The sequence below is a fragment of the Mus caroli genome, unplaced genomic scaffold (genome assembly GCF_978045245.1).
Source record: "Mus caroli unplaced genomic scaffold, Mus_caroli_1 scaffold_9, whole genome shotgun sequence".
NCBI classification, from domain to species: domain Eukaryota; kingdom Metazoa; phylum Chordata; class Mammalia; order Rodentia; family Muridae; genus Mus; species Mus caroli.
The window spans coordinates 10,267,261-10,281,141 of NW_028227264.1; the positions used below are offsets into that span (position 1 = coordinate 10,267,261).

At 42.7% G+C, this 13,881-nt stretch overlaps 1 protein-coding gene across 1 annotated transcript in view; it reads right to left on the reverse strand.

Annotated features, from left to right (window-relative positions):
- Window positions 1–13,126: 13,126 nt before the first annotated feature.
- The window catches only part of Zc2hc1b (zinc finger C2HC-type containing 1B), a 41,152-nt gene continuing 40,397 nt past the window's right edge, over window positions 13,127–13,881 (reverse strand). The window contains 1 exon segment of the mRNA XM_085842652.1: window positions 13,127–13,236. Coding sequence (XP_085698778.1) covers window positions 13,127–13,236 — 110 coding nt within the window.

The following is a 13,881-nucleotide window of genomic DNA, read 5'->3' on the forward strand; positions in this document are numbered from 1 at the left end:
GATAACGTTTGCATGACCAATGGGCCTCTCTTTCCACTGATGGCCGACTAGGCCATCTTCTGATACATATGCAGCTACAGACACGAGCTCTGGGGGGTATTGGTTAGTTCATATTGTTGTTCCACCTATAGGGTTGCAGATCCCTTTAGCTCCTTGGGTACTTTCTCTAGCTCCTCCATTGGGGGCCCTGTGACCCATCCAATAGCTGACTTTGAGCATCCACTTCTGTGTTTGCTAGGTCCCGGCATAGTCTCACAAGAGACAGCTATATCTGGGTCCTTTCAGCAAAATCTTGCTAGTGTATGAAATGGTGTCAGCGTTTGGAGGCTGATTATGGGATGGATCCCCAGATATGGCAGTCTCTAGATGGTCCATCCTTTCATCTCAGCTCCAAACTGTGTCTCTGTAACTCCTTCCATGGGTGTTTTGTTCCCAATTCTAAGAAGGGGCAGTGTCCACACTTTGGTCTTTGTTCTTCTTCAGTTTCATGTGTTTCGCAAATTGTATCTTATATCTTGGGTATTCTAAGTTTCTGGGCTAATATCCATTTATCAGTGAGTACATATTGTGTGAGTTCTTTTGAGATTGGGTTACCTCACCCAGGATGATGCCCTCCAGGTCCATCCATTTGCCTAGGAATTTCATAAATTCATTCTTTTTAATAGCTGAGTAGTACTCCATTGTGTAAATGTACCACATTTTCTGTATCCATTCCTCTGTTGAGGGGCATCTGGGTTCTTTCCAGCTTCTGGCTATTATAAATAAGGCTACTATGAACATAGTGGAGCATGTGTCCTTCTTACCAGTTGGAACATCTTCTGGATATATGCCCAGGAGAGGTATTGTGGGATCCTCCGGTAGTACTATGTCCAATTTTCTGAGGAACCGCCAGACTGATTTCCAGAGTGGTTGTACCAGCTTGCAATCCCACCAACAATGGAGGAGTGTTCCTCTTTCTCCACATCCTTGCCAGCATCTGCTGTCATCTGAATTTTTGATCTTAGCCATTCTGACTGGTGTGAGGTGGAATCTCAGGGTTGTTTTGATTTGCATTTCTCTGATTAAGGACGTTGAACATTTTTTCAGGTGCTTCTCAGCCATTCAGTATTCCTCAGGTGAGAATTCTTTGTTTAGCTCTGAGCCCCATTTTTTAATGGGGTTATTTGATTTTTCTGGAGTCCACCTTCTTGAGTTCTTTATATCAGACATCATGATTTAGGCTGATAAATTTAATGACTTTTGAGAAATGTCAAAAGGGCAGATAAAGTGGAAAACTAGTGTTACTTGTTCTTAACCATGCCAGACAAGAGCAGGCATTTCTGGCCATCTGTGGTGGTATTTCTGGGTGACTACATCTTGCGCACGTCTGACTCTACCAGCAAGAACGAAGCTGCAACAGGATCCTTCTGCACACGTTTATTGGGAGAGCTTGATTGCAGAGGCGAAAAGACCCTCAGCCCAGCCCTGGTGCTGCTTTATATAGGCCTAGGAGAGGCGTGTCTCACACCCGGATTGTGTTGTGTTTGGTTGATGCTTACTACCTCATTTGCATTCCTGCATCTGATTGGTTACTTTCTCTCTTATCTGATTGGTTACTTTCTCTCTCTTCTGATTGGTCAATTTCTCTCTCTTCTGATTGGTCAATTTTGGTCAATTCTCAAAACCTCATCTTGGCAAAAAACTTTTCTGCCTATGTATGTGTGGTGGCCAGCAGAAGCCTGTGCCACTCTGCAACAGCACATGTGGCTTCCCACATCTCCCCCTTTCTGTTTTAATAAAATGAGGCTGGACTAGGCCTGTGCAATTATGTCCATCTGCTGTGGCTCCTGTTTTAGGTCGTTCCTCCAATGTCACAGTCTTTTCCCGTCGTAGGGTAACCCTATCGCCACCGGGCCCCGTGCCTTAGGATGGCCTGTGCATGAGGAAAGTTGCCCGTCTCTGGATACCCCAGTGCTGTGTGACAGTAACTGCTAAATGACCTAGGGCGAACTCTGCAAAAGAGGCCAGCCAAAAAATAAATTAGTGGGGAAATTATGTCATATGCATCATATGCATCAATGTGCAAGGGCTGATCAATGATTGTTGAGTCTCTCTCATGCGCAAGAGCAGAGAACTCAGATGCCGACTAATTCTTGAGCATAGATAACCAAACTTTAGGGGAGGCTCCGTTTTCAATAGCCAATAGTGCCTGAGTTATAATTACCTTGTCACGTTTTTGTTGTGTTCTAAATTTGCATACCAACCAGAGCATGAATGCCAGTCCACAGCATATGGCAGCACCAAACAAAATCACTCCCACCCATTCCTTAAAGTAAGAGAAAGCAGAGGAAAGCCAAGAGGTAAAGTCTCCAAAGGTCACAGGTTCCACTCTGGTTCCATTAAGGTTCAGAATCTGTATCTGCAGCCTCTTCTGCAGCCTGTCCAGCTCCTGCGACCAGTTTCCCTTCAGATAATTCGATAGGTCTGTACTTTTAATAAAAGAATTATTAATATACCTATTGGGAGTAATGCATACATGCGGAGTGGATGCCACACAACTCATTTGAATGACATCCATCATCTGTTCCATGTTATGCTGTAAAATATCCATTCTCTGATTCACTAACATTAATCCTGAGGCGATATGAGAATCCACCCTTTGCAGAGTGAGCAATGCCTCAGACGTTTTTTCTGCTATCTGACTTATGGTATCAGCACTATTAACTTGATTGGCCATAGCAATTCCTGCGGTAACCGCTGATGCTGCAGACACTACAATGGCAGTGACAATGGCAGCTGTGATTCCAAAATCTCTCTTCTGCCTAATTAGACTCATTATTGGGAACTTCTCTGGATCTGCCTCAACAGGTACAAGGACCAAGATTGGTAGCTGTACCACTAAGGCTAAGGATTTGGTTCCATTCCAGCATTGCGTCAAAAAACAAGTGATATTTGTACAATCTAACCATTCTGTATCATTTTGAAATTCAGCCAATATAAAAAAAAATGGAGGACTAACACAAACTTCTACTGGAGAGGTAGTCATATTTCTGATAACTCTATTAGTTGTCACATTATCTAAATGAGCAGAGGTATTGGAAAGTGTGGCAGAAACATTCAGTATCTCATGAAAGGTGCCAGTCAGCAGTGCAAAGGCTGACAGACTGGTACTAGCACCTGCCTCATTACTTAAAATCCATTGGTAATATGGCCAAATATTTTCTTTTCCTGTAGCATCTTCCTTATCATTCATTACAGTAAAATCTAAAGGAGGTGACAAAGCAAAACCCTTTGCTATTTCTTTTCGAGGAAAAATTTTTGGTTGACAAGGTGAAAAAACTATAGGAAATGTGAGGTCCGGATGACACCAGGGCACGCTGCGTTTAGCAGTAGCATTGCCAACAGGCCATCGTGATCTTTTGGGAATAGTCACCTTTCCCTTTATCATAATAGTGGTGATGTTTATAGGTGAAGTTATATTATTTCCAACATCACCTGAGCCTAATTGCTCTCCTTGGACGACTTGCGTTAAAGCATTAAGTAACACTCCAGAGCTCACTTTATTTTGGATAATGGGGTCTGCCCAATTAGAGATAATCTTTTTCTTTAAAAATATACAGGGTGTAAAAGGTCTATCCACATCATGCACAAAGCATAGTGTATAATTTAAATGAAAACTCGTACTATTATACACCCGTGGCTCTTGAGGAGTTTGTCGTGCACAAGGCGCATCCAGAAAACATTCTGTTGCATAAAACAAAGGCAAGGTGGAAGAATTGGAATGTACCAGTAAAGGTACTGGCCATGATCTTACTATGGCCCACAAAGGTATACTTATCCCGGTCTCAATCATCAGGAGCAGGAATAGCAGGATCATCTTGGGATTCATCTTGCTCTTTCACGGTCCTTGTCAGTCGCGTCGGGACCCAAAGTGGATTTTCTTCACCCTGTGGGAAAACACAAATAGCTCCCCGGGATCTGATTAAGATAAGATCCGGGCCATACCATTTATTATCAAGGACATTTTTCCATTTGACCATTTCATTGGCCGATTGAGGCCATTGTCCGTGCCTTTCGGCTGGTGATCTTCCAGCATCATCCAATTTTAAAAAATTAAGAGTAAATATTGTAAGGGATAGAGCCATCTTTGGCGTCATAGCCTCTATTCCCCCTTTCTGTTTTTGCAAATATTGTTTCAAAGTACGATGAGCTCTCTCAATGATGCCTTGGCCCTGTGGATTATAGGGCAGTCCAGTAATATGTTTCACTTGCATTTGTTTGCAAAATTGGCTAAATTTAGAAGAAGTATATGCAGGATCATTATCTGTCTTTAGCACTAGGGGCTTACCCCATGCAGCCCAAGCCTCTAAGCAGTGAGATATGACATGAACTGCTTTTTCCCCTGACAAGGGAGAGGCATGTAGGACACCAGAACTGGTATCGATGGACACATGTACATATTGTAATTTCCCAAAAGCTGGGATATGCGTGACGTCCATTTGCCAAACATCTAGGGGTCGCAATCCACGAGGATTAACGCCCACGGAAGGTGCATTAATAAATTCTACACACCTACCACACTGTAGGACAATATCTCAAGCTTCTGTTCGTGTGAGCTTAAACTTTTGTCGTAATGTAGAAGCAGGGACATGATAAAGCTGATGAAAATTTTTTGCACTTTCTATAGAATTTTGTGATAGGAAAACCATATCTCTGGTGGCTGAATCAGCAATTGCATTATCCTTAACCATAGGTCCAGGTAATGATGTATGTGCTCTAATATGTTGAATATAAAAGGGATGCTCACGCATCAAAATACAATTTTGTATTTTCATCAAAGTTTCAGTTACTGGACTAGACTGCTTAAAATTTCCAACAGTCTCTAACATTAGTACAGCATTAACCACATAAACAGAATCAGAGATAATATTTATGGGCATAAGAAATCTTTTAAAGACTTCTAAAACCACCAAACATTCTACCAATTGAGGGGCTCCTGGTGTATATTGCAACCTTACAGCCTTTTCATTAATTACATAACTTCCAATTCCTGTTTTGGATCCATCTGTATAAATATCAATGGCTCCCTTTATAGGAGTGTTAGCCGTTACCTTTGGAAATATTACTGGATGTAATAACAGAAAATGTAATAAAGGATGTTTAGGATAATGATTATCAATTAAACCAGAATAACTGCATCTAAGAATAGCCCATTCGTCTATAGTCGCACACAATGTTTGCATTTGTGCAGCAGTATAGGGGACAATTATGCTATCCGGCATTTTTCCAAAGTGAGTAATTGAACTTTTTATGCCTTTATAGGCCATATTTGCCACCATGGTGGGATAATGCTCTATAGTCTTATTAGGGGATATATGTGGATGTATCCATACTAGAGGACCATCTTGCCATAATACAGCAGTTGGCAAATTTATGGTTCGTAATATGCATAGGCAAAAAGGATTTTGCTCATTTATACGATTTAGCTGTGCTGTTTGGATTGCTTCTTCTACCTTCCTAAGAACATCAGAAGCCTCAGGTGTTAATTGTCTCAATGAGGTAATATGTGATTCACCTTCTAAAATTTGAAATAGAGGTTTTAATTCCGAAGTAGGGATCCTTAAATAAGGTCGAATCCAATTTATATCTCCTAATAATTTTTGAAAATCATTTAATGTCTTTAGATGATCTTTTCTTATACTAATCTTTTGTGGGGTAACACACCGTAAAGTAATAGTGGCTCCTAAAAATTGACTAACATTAGACTGCTGTACCTTTTCTGGTGCAATAATCAAGCCATTATTTTTTAAAGTTTCATTAAGAAAGCCATAAGCTCGCTGTATACTTTCTTCGTAAGGTCCACAAATCACAATGTCGTCCATATAATGACAAATTTTTAAGGAGGGGAAACCATCTCTGACTGGTTGTAAAGCTTTTCCTACATATAATTGACATATGGTAGGGCTATTTGCCATTCCTTGGGGTAACACTCGCCATTGATACCTTTTATCAGGCTCCATAAGATTAACAGAAGGTAGGGTAAATGCAAATCTAGGTTTATCTTTCTCGTTTAATGGAATGGAAAAGAAACAATCCTTAATATCTACTACTATAATTTTCCAATCCTTTGGTAAGGCTGAAAGTAGGGGGAGTCCTCTTTGTACAGGACCCATAACTTGCATTTGTGCATTAATGGCTCTGAGGTCATGTAACAATCTCCATTTACCTGACTTTTTCTTTACAACAAAAATAGGGGTGTTCCAGGGTGATTGTGTGGGTTCTACATGTCCCAAGTCTAATTGTTCTTGTACTAATTCTTTAGCTGCTTTTAATTTCTCAGAGGATAAAGACCACTGAGGCACCCACACCGTGTCCTCTGTACACCACGGAATGGGCAAAGGCTCCTCAGCGGCCCCTAGAAAAAACCCAGCCCTTTCTTATCTGCTTTTACTGTGGCTTTAACTGGTGAAATTCTACCTTGTAAACTTTTTCCTAGACCTAGTCCAGGTATATATCCTATTCCTTTCATCATTTCCTTGCTTTTCTGAGAATAATCATTAGTCAGTATAAAGTTCATGGCTGACATCACATCTCTTCCCCATAAGTTTACAGGTAAAGGGAGTACATAAGGTTGAAAAAGCCCTGTCCTTCCTTCTTTATCTTTCCATTGTAAGGATTTTGCACTTATAGTTGGGGTAGCCTCATATCCTAATCCTTGTAAGCTATGTGATGATTGATTAACAGGCCAAGAAGCAGGCCACCAATTACTAGATATAATGATTTTATCTGCTCCTGTATCCATTATACCTTGAAAGGTTTTTCCTTCTATTTGTAATGGTAAAGTGGGACGATTATCCAAATCTAAAGATATGTATGCCACATTAGTTCCTGTAGAACCAAGTCCCTTATCTCCTCGGGAATCCTGGCTACTGGGGAACATGTTGTGCAAACTAGGAAGAATCAGCAATTGAGCAATGCGATCTCCAGGAGAAATGGCTACGATACCTCTGGGTGCAGAACACATAATCTTAACTTGTCCCTCATAATCTGAATCTATAACTCCAGGGTGTATCATTAATCCTTTCAAAGCAGAAGAGGACCTACCCAACAGTAGGCCCACTGTATCCTTTGGTAAGGGACCTCTAAAATCTGATGAGATAGGTTGGCATCCCACTTGAGGTGTAAGAATTACTCTGGAGGTGGCACAGATGTCCAATCCTGCTGAACCCGTAGTGGCTCTCCTCGGTCTCTGGGTGGCCTCATAGACACTGTGGTCTGGAGTGCCCCATACATTTGGGGGCCCTGGGGACGGGGGCCCCTTACTCCGTTTTTTTGGCTGTTGTACTTTAAACTGAGGTATTGGCCTTCCTTTTATATCTCTGACTGATCTACATTCATTTGCCCAATGTTTTCCTTTCCCACATTTTGGACAAATACCTGGTCCTGTCTTTTCAAACCTACTCTTCCTACCCTTTGTACACTGCTTTTGCATATGACCTGTTTGTCCACAATTATAGCAGGTTATTTCTTTTGTTTTTGCCATTAAAACTGCGGCAGCCAGCCCTGCATTTGAAAGTGGTCCTCCTATTTCTCTACATGCTTTCATCCACGCCTGTAGTCCTTTCCCTTTCCAAGGCGTGATAGCATTTCTGCATTCTTTGGTACATTGCTCATAAACTAATTGTTCAATTAGCAGCAATGCGGTCTCAGAATCACCAAATATGCGCCCTACTGCTTCCATCATGCGAGCCACAAATTCAGAGAATGGCTCATTAATTCCCTGAATAATTTTTGCCAAATTACCAGATACCTCTCCTCGATTAGGCAATGCTTTCCAAGCTTTCACTGCTGCCTGATTGATTTGATCATAGACCTGCACTGGGTATCCTAATTGATTGTTTGTCCACATACCCTGACCTGTAAGCATTTCAAAGCTCCATGCTGGTTGCCCTGCAGTAGCATTAGCACGGGCCTGACTCAAACACAGATCATGCCATATAGACTTCCAATCTAGATACTGTCCCATCGTAAGACATGCCTTTACCACACTCATCCAATCCGAGGGAGTCATGGCATTGTGAGCCAGTCTTTCGATCTGGGACTGAGTAAATGAGGCATTAACTCCATAGGTCCTTACTGACTCTACTAACTCTTTCAATTGTTTATGCAATATTGGCTCATAATACCGCTGTTGAGCTTGATCCTGAAAAACAGGAAAAGCCTGACATATTTTTCGCAACCCCCTAGGAGTGCAAAAAGAGTGCCCATTGCCAATTGCTTTCTTATCTGTATAAGGTGGAGGTGGTGGGGGAGCACCAAAACTCCTCCCTATTGGACCATATCTTTCCACCTCATACTCTGCAGCAGCCTCCTCCAAATCTTCCTCCTCCCCTGCTGATAATTCCGAGTCCTCTGAGCAAGATAATTCTAATGACTCAAAGTCCTCAAGAGGAGGGTAAATTGACTTAATTTTCTGTTCTTTATTTTTTATACTATCTTTTATATTTTTACTTTTTGGTTTCTTTTCCTTTTCTCCTTTTATTTCTTTCCCTTTACTTATCTTTCTGCATGCGCCTTCTTTTTCATATCTCTCTGTTTCTGACATACTTTCCTGTTGCTCCTGTAAAAGTCGCTGCCCTTCCTTAACAGCTAGCTCACATTTCTTATCCTGAATACAAGCCTTAATTAATTTCCATAACGGCCTTGTTCCTGCCTTCACTTTCCCTTCTGCTTCCTCTCTTGCTATATCTCTCCCTAACTTTTCCCAACTAGGTAGCGTCAGTGACCCAGTGGGGGCAAACCAAGGAGCGAGTCTGTCTATCTCTTTTAAAAACCCGCTCACTGTACTTTCTGAAATCTTTAAACCTCTTTCTTTAAGCAAGGCTTGCACCGGCCCCACTAAAGGAATAGACTGGCCAGTACCCATGATCGTCCTGGACTAAGCGTTATCTGCATGAAATTATTCCCAGCAGATACACTCGTGCCCTGGGTGGTGACAGTTAAGGCAAAGGCAAACTATCAAGGCAAGAAAAAAAGCGAGCAGCACAACCCCAGCTACAATTATCGGATGTATTCCATAGGAAAGCATACCTCTCAGAGACTCATATCAATTTCTTTATACTTACTGGTACCTCCGTTCCTCAGCTGAAGAGTTCTGAATCCGTGCAGTCGAATCCTTCTCAGCAGCCTGTTTTGCAGGAACACTTTATTAACACCGCTCCCCAGCTGAAGAGTTCTGAATCCATGCTGGATCCTTCTCAGCAGCCTGTTTTACGGGAACCTTTATTAACCGCTCCTTCCCCACGATGCAGTTCTGAATCCTCCCTGTAGCAGGGGGTCTTCACTCGTGCCTGAAGATGTTTCATCCCGGGTTTCGGCACCACTTCTTGCGCGCGTCCAACTCGACCAGCAAGAACGAAGCTGCAACAGGATCCTTCTGCACACGTTTATTGGGAGAGCTTGATTGCAGAGGCGAAAAGACCCTCAGCCCAGCCCTGGTGCTGCTTTATATAGGCCTAGGAGAGGCGTGTCTCACACCCGGATTGTGTTGTGTTTGGTTGATGCTTACTACCTCATTTGCATTCCTGCATCTGATTGGTTACTTTCTCTCTTATCTGATTGGTTACTTTCTCTCTCTTCTGATTGGTCAATTTCTCTCTCTTCTGATTGGTCAATTTTGGTCAATTCTCAAAACCTCATCTTGGCAAAAAACTTTTCTGCCTATGTATGTGTGGTGGCCAGCAGAAGCCTGTGCCACTCTGCAATGGCACATGTGGCTTCCCACAACTACACACCCAGACAGCAGAGTTCCAGGAAGCCATTCTGAAGATAGAAAGAGAAAGGACATGAGCGTTACCTTGGTTTCCACATGGAAACTGTTAGGTAACCGTTGAAATCCTGGGAAACATGGTGCTCACTTAAGTCTCTAGGACAGCCTTCAGACTGGCAACTTAAATCACAATAGACTCATTATGCAGATCTGTCCAGGTTGAAGATGTAGGCAGCTATGGACGTGAGCACAGGTATCTTTTTAAGGGAAGCGTATTTGTAAAAACTGGCAGACTCAGAGACTTCCAGGTTAAAGGGACGTAAGACATAAACAGGATCATAGAACTAGCTCAGTGAACTGCTCAATTCTCAGGCATGAGGCTATGATTTTAATCTTCGGGGACAAAACTAGGTGGTTCCCTGGTGTTCAACAGCCACCCAGCCTAATTACTTGCATTCTAGGCCAGTGAGAAACACTTCTTCAGAAGAGAAGAGTCAACTGATGCCCGAAGAGTGCGACCTGGGCTTGTCCTTTGGCTTTCACATCACAGGAACACTTCACACATACACACTGTACACATACTTTAATACACACGTACAAAAGAAAATCTAGGTGTCCTTACAAACCACAAGCTCAGCTAGCAGCTCCAAAGGAAGACGTGGTCAGGCTTGCTTGCCCTAGGCCCCTTCTCTCAGAGCTTCACTCACTGGACCCTGCACTGGCATCTGTGTATGTGGCCTTGTGCTCACCTGGTCTCTAGGAGTTCATTTGTCTTAGAAGATTTACTAAATCCTTGTCTGAGTTTTCCTCCAGAAGCAAGACCCATGGCTAAACCTTTGCAAACATCAACAGATTTCTTATTATGTCAAAAGGGAACATTCCCAAGTAGTAGGAGGAAGGCACAATTGTGAAACCCTCACACTAAATTCCAAACTCTCTCTTCTTGTTTTCTTTTTGGTATCTATAGACACAGACCCACCAGTTCTTGAAATTGGGGCAATAAATAAATAAATAAGAACAGAAAGACAAGGACCATTTCATCTGCTTTTGGCCACCACCTTAGAGTCTATGATCCATTTGGGAATTAAAAACAAAAACAAAAACAAACAACAACTTCTTATTGATTCTTTGTGAGTTTCACATCATGCACCCCAATCCTTCTCATCTTCTTATATCATCATATCTACCCTCTGTCTTTGCAACCCTCTCCCCAAGAAAACAAAAAACAAACAAAAATAAAACATAAAAAAATGTTCTTGTGAAAGCTGTAGTGTGTCATGGTGTGTCACACAGCATACACTTTGTCCATACAGCTTTACACTGCATTCACTTGCAAGTGTTCGTTGCAATGAATCACTGGCCTTGGTTCCAAGGTCTCTGGCTTCCACTACACTATCGATACCAGATCCTCATCGGGACTCCTCTCACTTATCCTGTTGCTGCCCTGTGTCATGGAGATCCTGCAGTTATGGATCTGCAGAACTGGCCCCTTCACATGCCTCAGCAGTTCATAGATGAGGTAAATGGACTATCTCAGCACCCTGGATCTGGGCCTGATGGCAGCTGAGTTAGCACACCAGCTCTCCCACACATAGACCTCCAGGGTGAGCTCTCCAGCATTGCCCAGGATAGCTCACCCAAACCTTCAGCTGGCAAGGAGATCCAGCTAGCTCTACTGCACTGCCTTGAGGTGGTGTGGGCGTGGCAGAGATGCCTTCCACCTCTCTGCCCCTTGCCACCTGCTATTGCATGGCCATGGACCTAGACATGGCTGGGACTTGGCCATAACCTAGGGTGGCAGGTGAAACAGGCTATCACAACAGACTACTCCTCTCCAGTTGCATCTCTCTTCATGATGCTCAACCTATTCTGATTCTTTCCCATCTGTCCACCACATACTTGCCCTTCATAGCAACTTCCACTGCAGGGAAGTGAGCCACAAAGCAGGCAGGCCTCCTGTTGTTCTCCGCTGACCCGAACCACATGGTGTGGCTGCGGGCGAACCTCTTCACCCACCTACCCCGTGTGGCAGTGGTGGCTGGCAGTGGGTTGACCACTCTTGCTTTTTTTTTTTTTAAAGATTTGTTTATTATTATATGTAAGTACACTGTAGCTGTCTTCAGACACACCACAAGAGGGCATCAGATCTCATTACAGATGGTTGTGAGCCACCATGTGGTTGCTGGGATTTGAACTCAGGACCTTTGGAAGAGCAGTCAGCACTCTTAACCGCTGAGCCATCTCTCCAGCCCGACCACTCTTGTTTTGTAATTTTAAACTGCCACCTCCAAGGACCAACCATTTATAGGGTCCTAGCTTTTTAAACACACCCCGCTGTTTTCTGTCTTTATGGAGTTTTGTTTTGTTTTTGTTTGTTCGTTTGTTTGTTTTGGACAGCTCTCTTCTGGAAATGGTTTGATAAGCCTTCTGGAAGCATAAAAAGACTGCCCCACCTCTCCACCCCGATCCTGTCCCACACTCTTATCAGAACTGCTGGCCTGGAGACTGCAGAGCCAAAGCTGTTAGCATACCACACTGAGGTCCTGACCACATGATCTGAAATAGGTTTCTTTCTTGTAAGGATTGAGTTCCCTCTGTCCTAGAGGTCTCCTTCCTAGTCATTCAGTGTTTTTTTTGTTTTTTTGTTTTGTTTTTTTTTTGTTTTTGTTTTTTGTTTTTTTTTTTGGTTTTTCGGGACAGGGTTTCTCTGTATAGCCCTGACTGTCCTGGAACTCACTTTGCAGACCAGGCTGGCCTTGAATTCAGAAATCCATCTGCCTCTGCCTCCCTAGTGCTGGGATTAAAGGTGTGTGCCACCACTGCCCGGCCCATTCAGTGTTTTATGAAGAACCATCAGTAAGATCACTGTGGACCAAAGGATACAGGAATACAATTTTAGGCTTTTCTTCTGCCAAAGAACCAACAATGGCCACTCTGCCCGTCACCATGTTTGCTGAACAATTCAGTTTGTGAAGGAGGAAGAAGCTAGTCCTAGTAAGATGCTTAGCTTGCTAACTAACCACTGACAGCTCCAGGGATTAAAAGCAGAGCCCACAGGATCGGGACTGTATGATGCCACTCACTAGCTACAAGAAGAAACACTAGCTTGTACCCTGCCTGTAGGTTTTCATGGTGCTTTTAGTCCCTGCATGAAGAGGTAGGGGTAACAAATCTGCTGCCACACCTCTCCTGGACATTCACTGTTCTTATTCAAAGCCTCACGGAAATAACCACTGGTTACTACCTGTTAAAACTCATTTTCCACCTGAACATCAGAGTCTTTGTAGAAAAGCAAAAAGAGCCAATTTTTTTTTTCTGGAGTAATTACCTAATGTAACCTTGATATTTACTGTTCGGAACCTAGTTTTTGCAAGGACACTAAGTTTTGGGAAAAGTTCTCCTGCTTTTTATTTGTTATTTGTTTCGTTTGGTGTTTGGGGTATTGCTCTTTTGTCTGAGCTGCCTAACTTTTCTTGTAACTTGCTCATCTGTAAAACAGCAATATGAGTTGATATTGTCACCCATGTACTAGTGTAAGGATTAAATGAATTTTTGTCCCCAAAGTGCTTAGAAGAATGCACAATATAAACTGGGGGAGGGAGCATTCTTGTCCATCAACAAGGACACTTTTTTTGGAGACAGAGTCTCACTGTATAGCCTTGGCTGGCCTTGAACTCAAAGATCTATGAGATCTGCCTCCGTCGTGCTAGGACTAAAGGTGTGTGCCACAGCAAGTGGCAAATTGATTTAACACAAAATAAATAGGAGCAACCAATCTGCTCAACATCAGGAAAACTGGCAAACAGACCATGTGTTCTCGATACAATACTGTATTTTCAAAGGAATTCTTCTATCATAGGGTAGTTAGCACTTGAATTGTGTTAGGTGGGAAAACTCAGGTAGGAACAGAAACTAAACGGGGGTGAAAATGCCGGCCGTACCAATGGTTAGAATGCTAGCATTCAGAATGATGGTTTACTTGCTCTATGCCTTTCCCTCTGTTTCCCAATGTCTTTTACAGTAAGCATACATCTCTTGCAAAATTTTCAAAATTGATGTTTCTCAAGTGGGATTTTTTTTTTTTTTTGGCAGGCTAACTTAAAAGTGGCAAGGAACAAAAAGTTCCCAGGGAA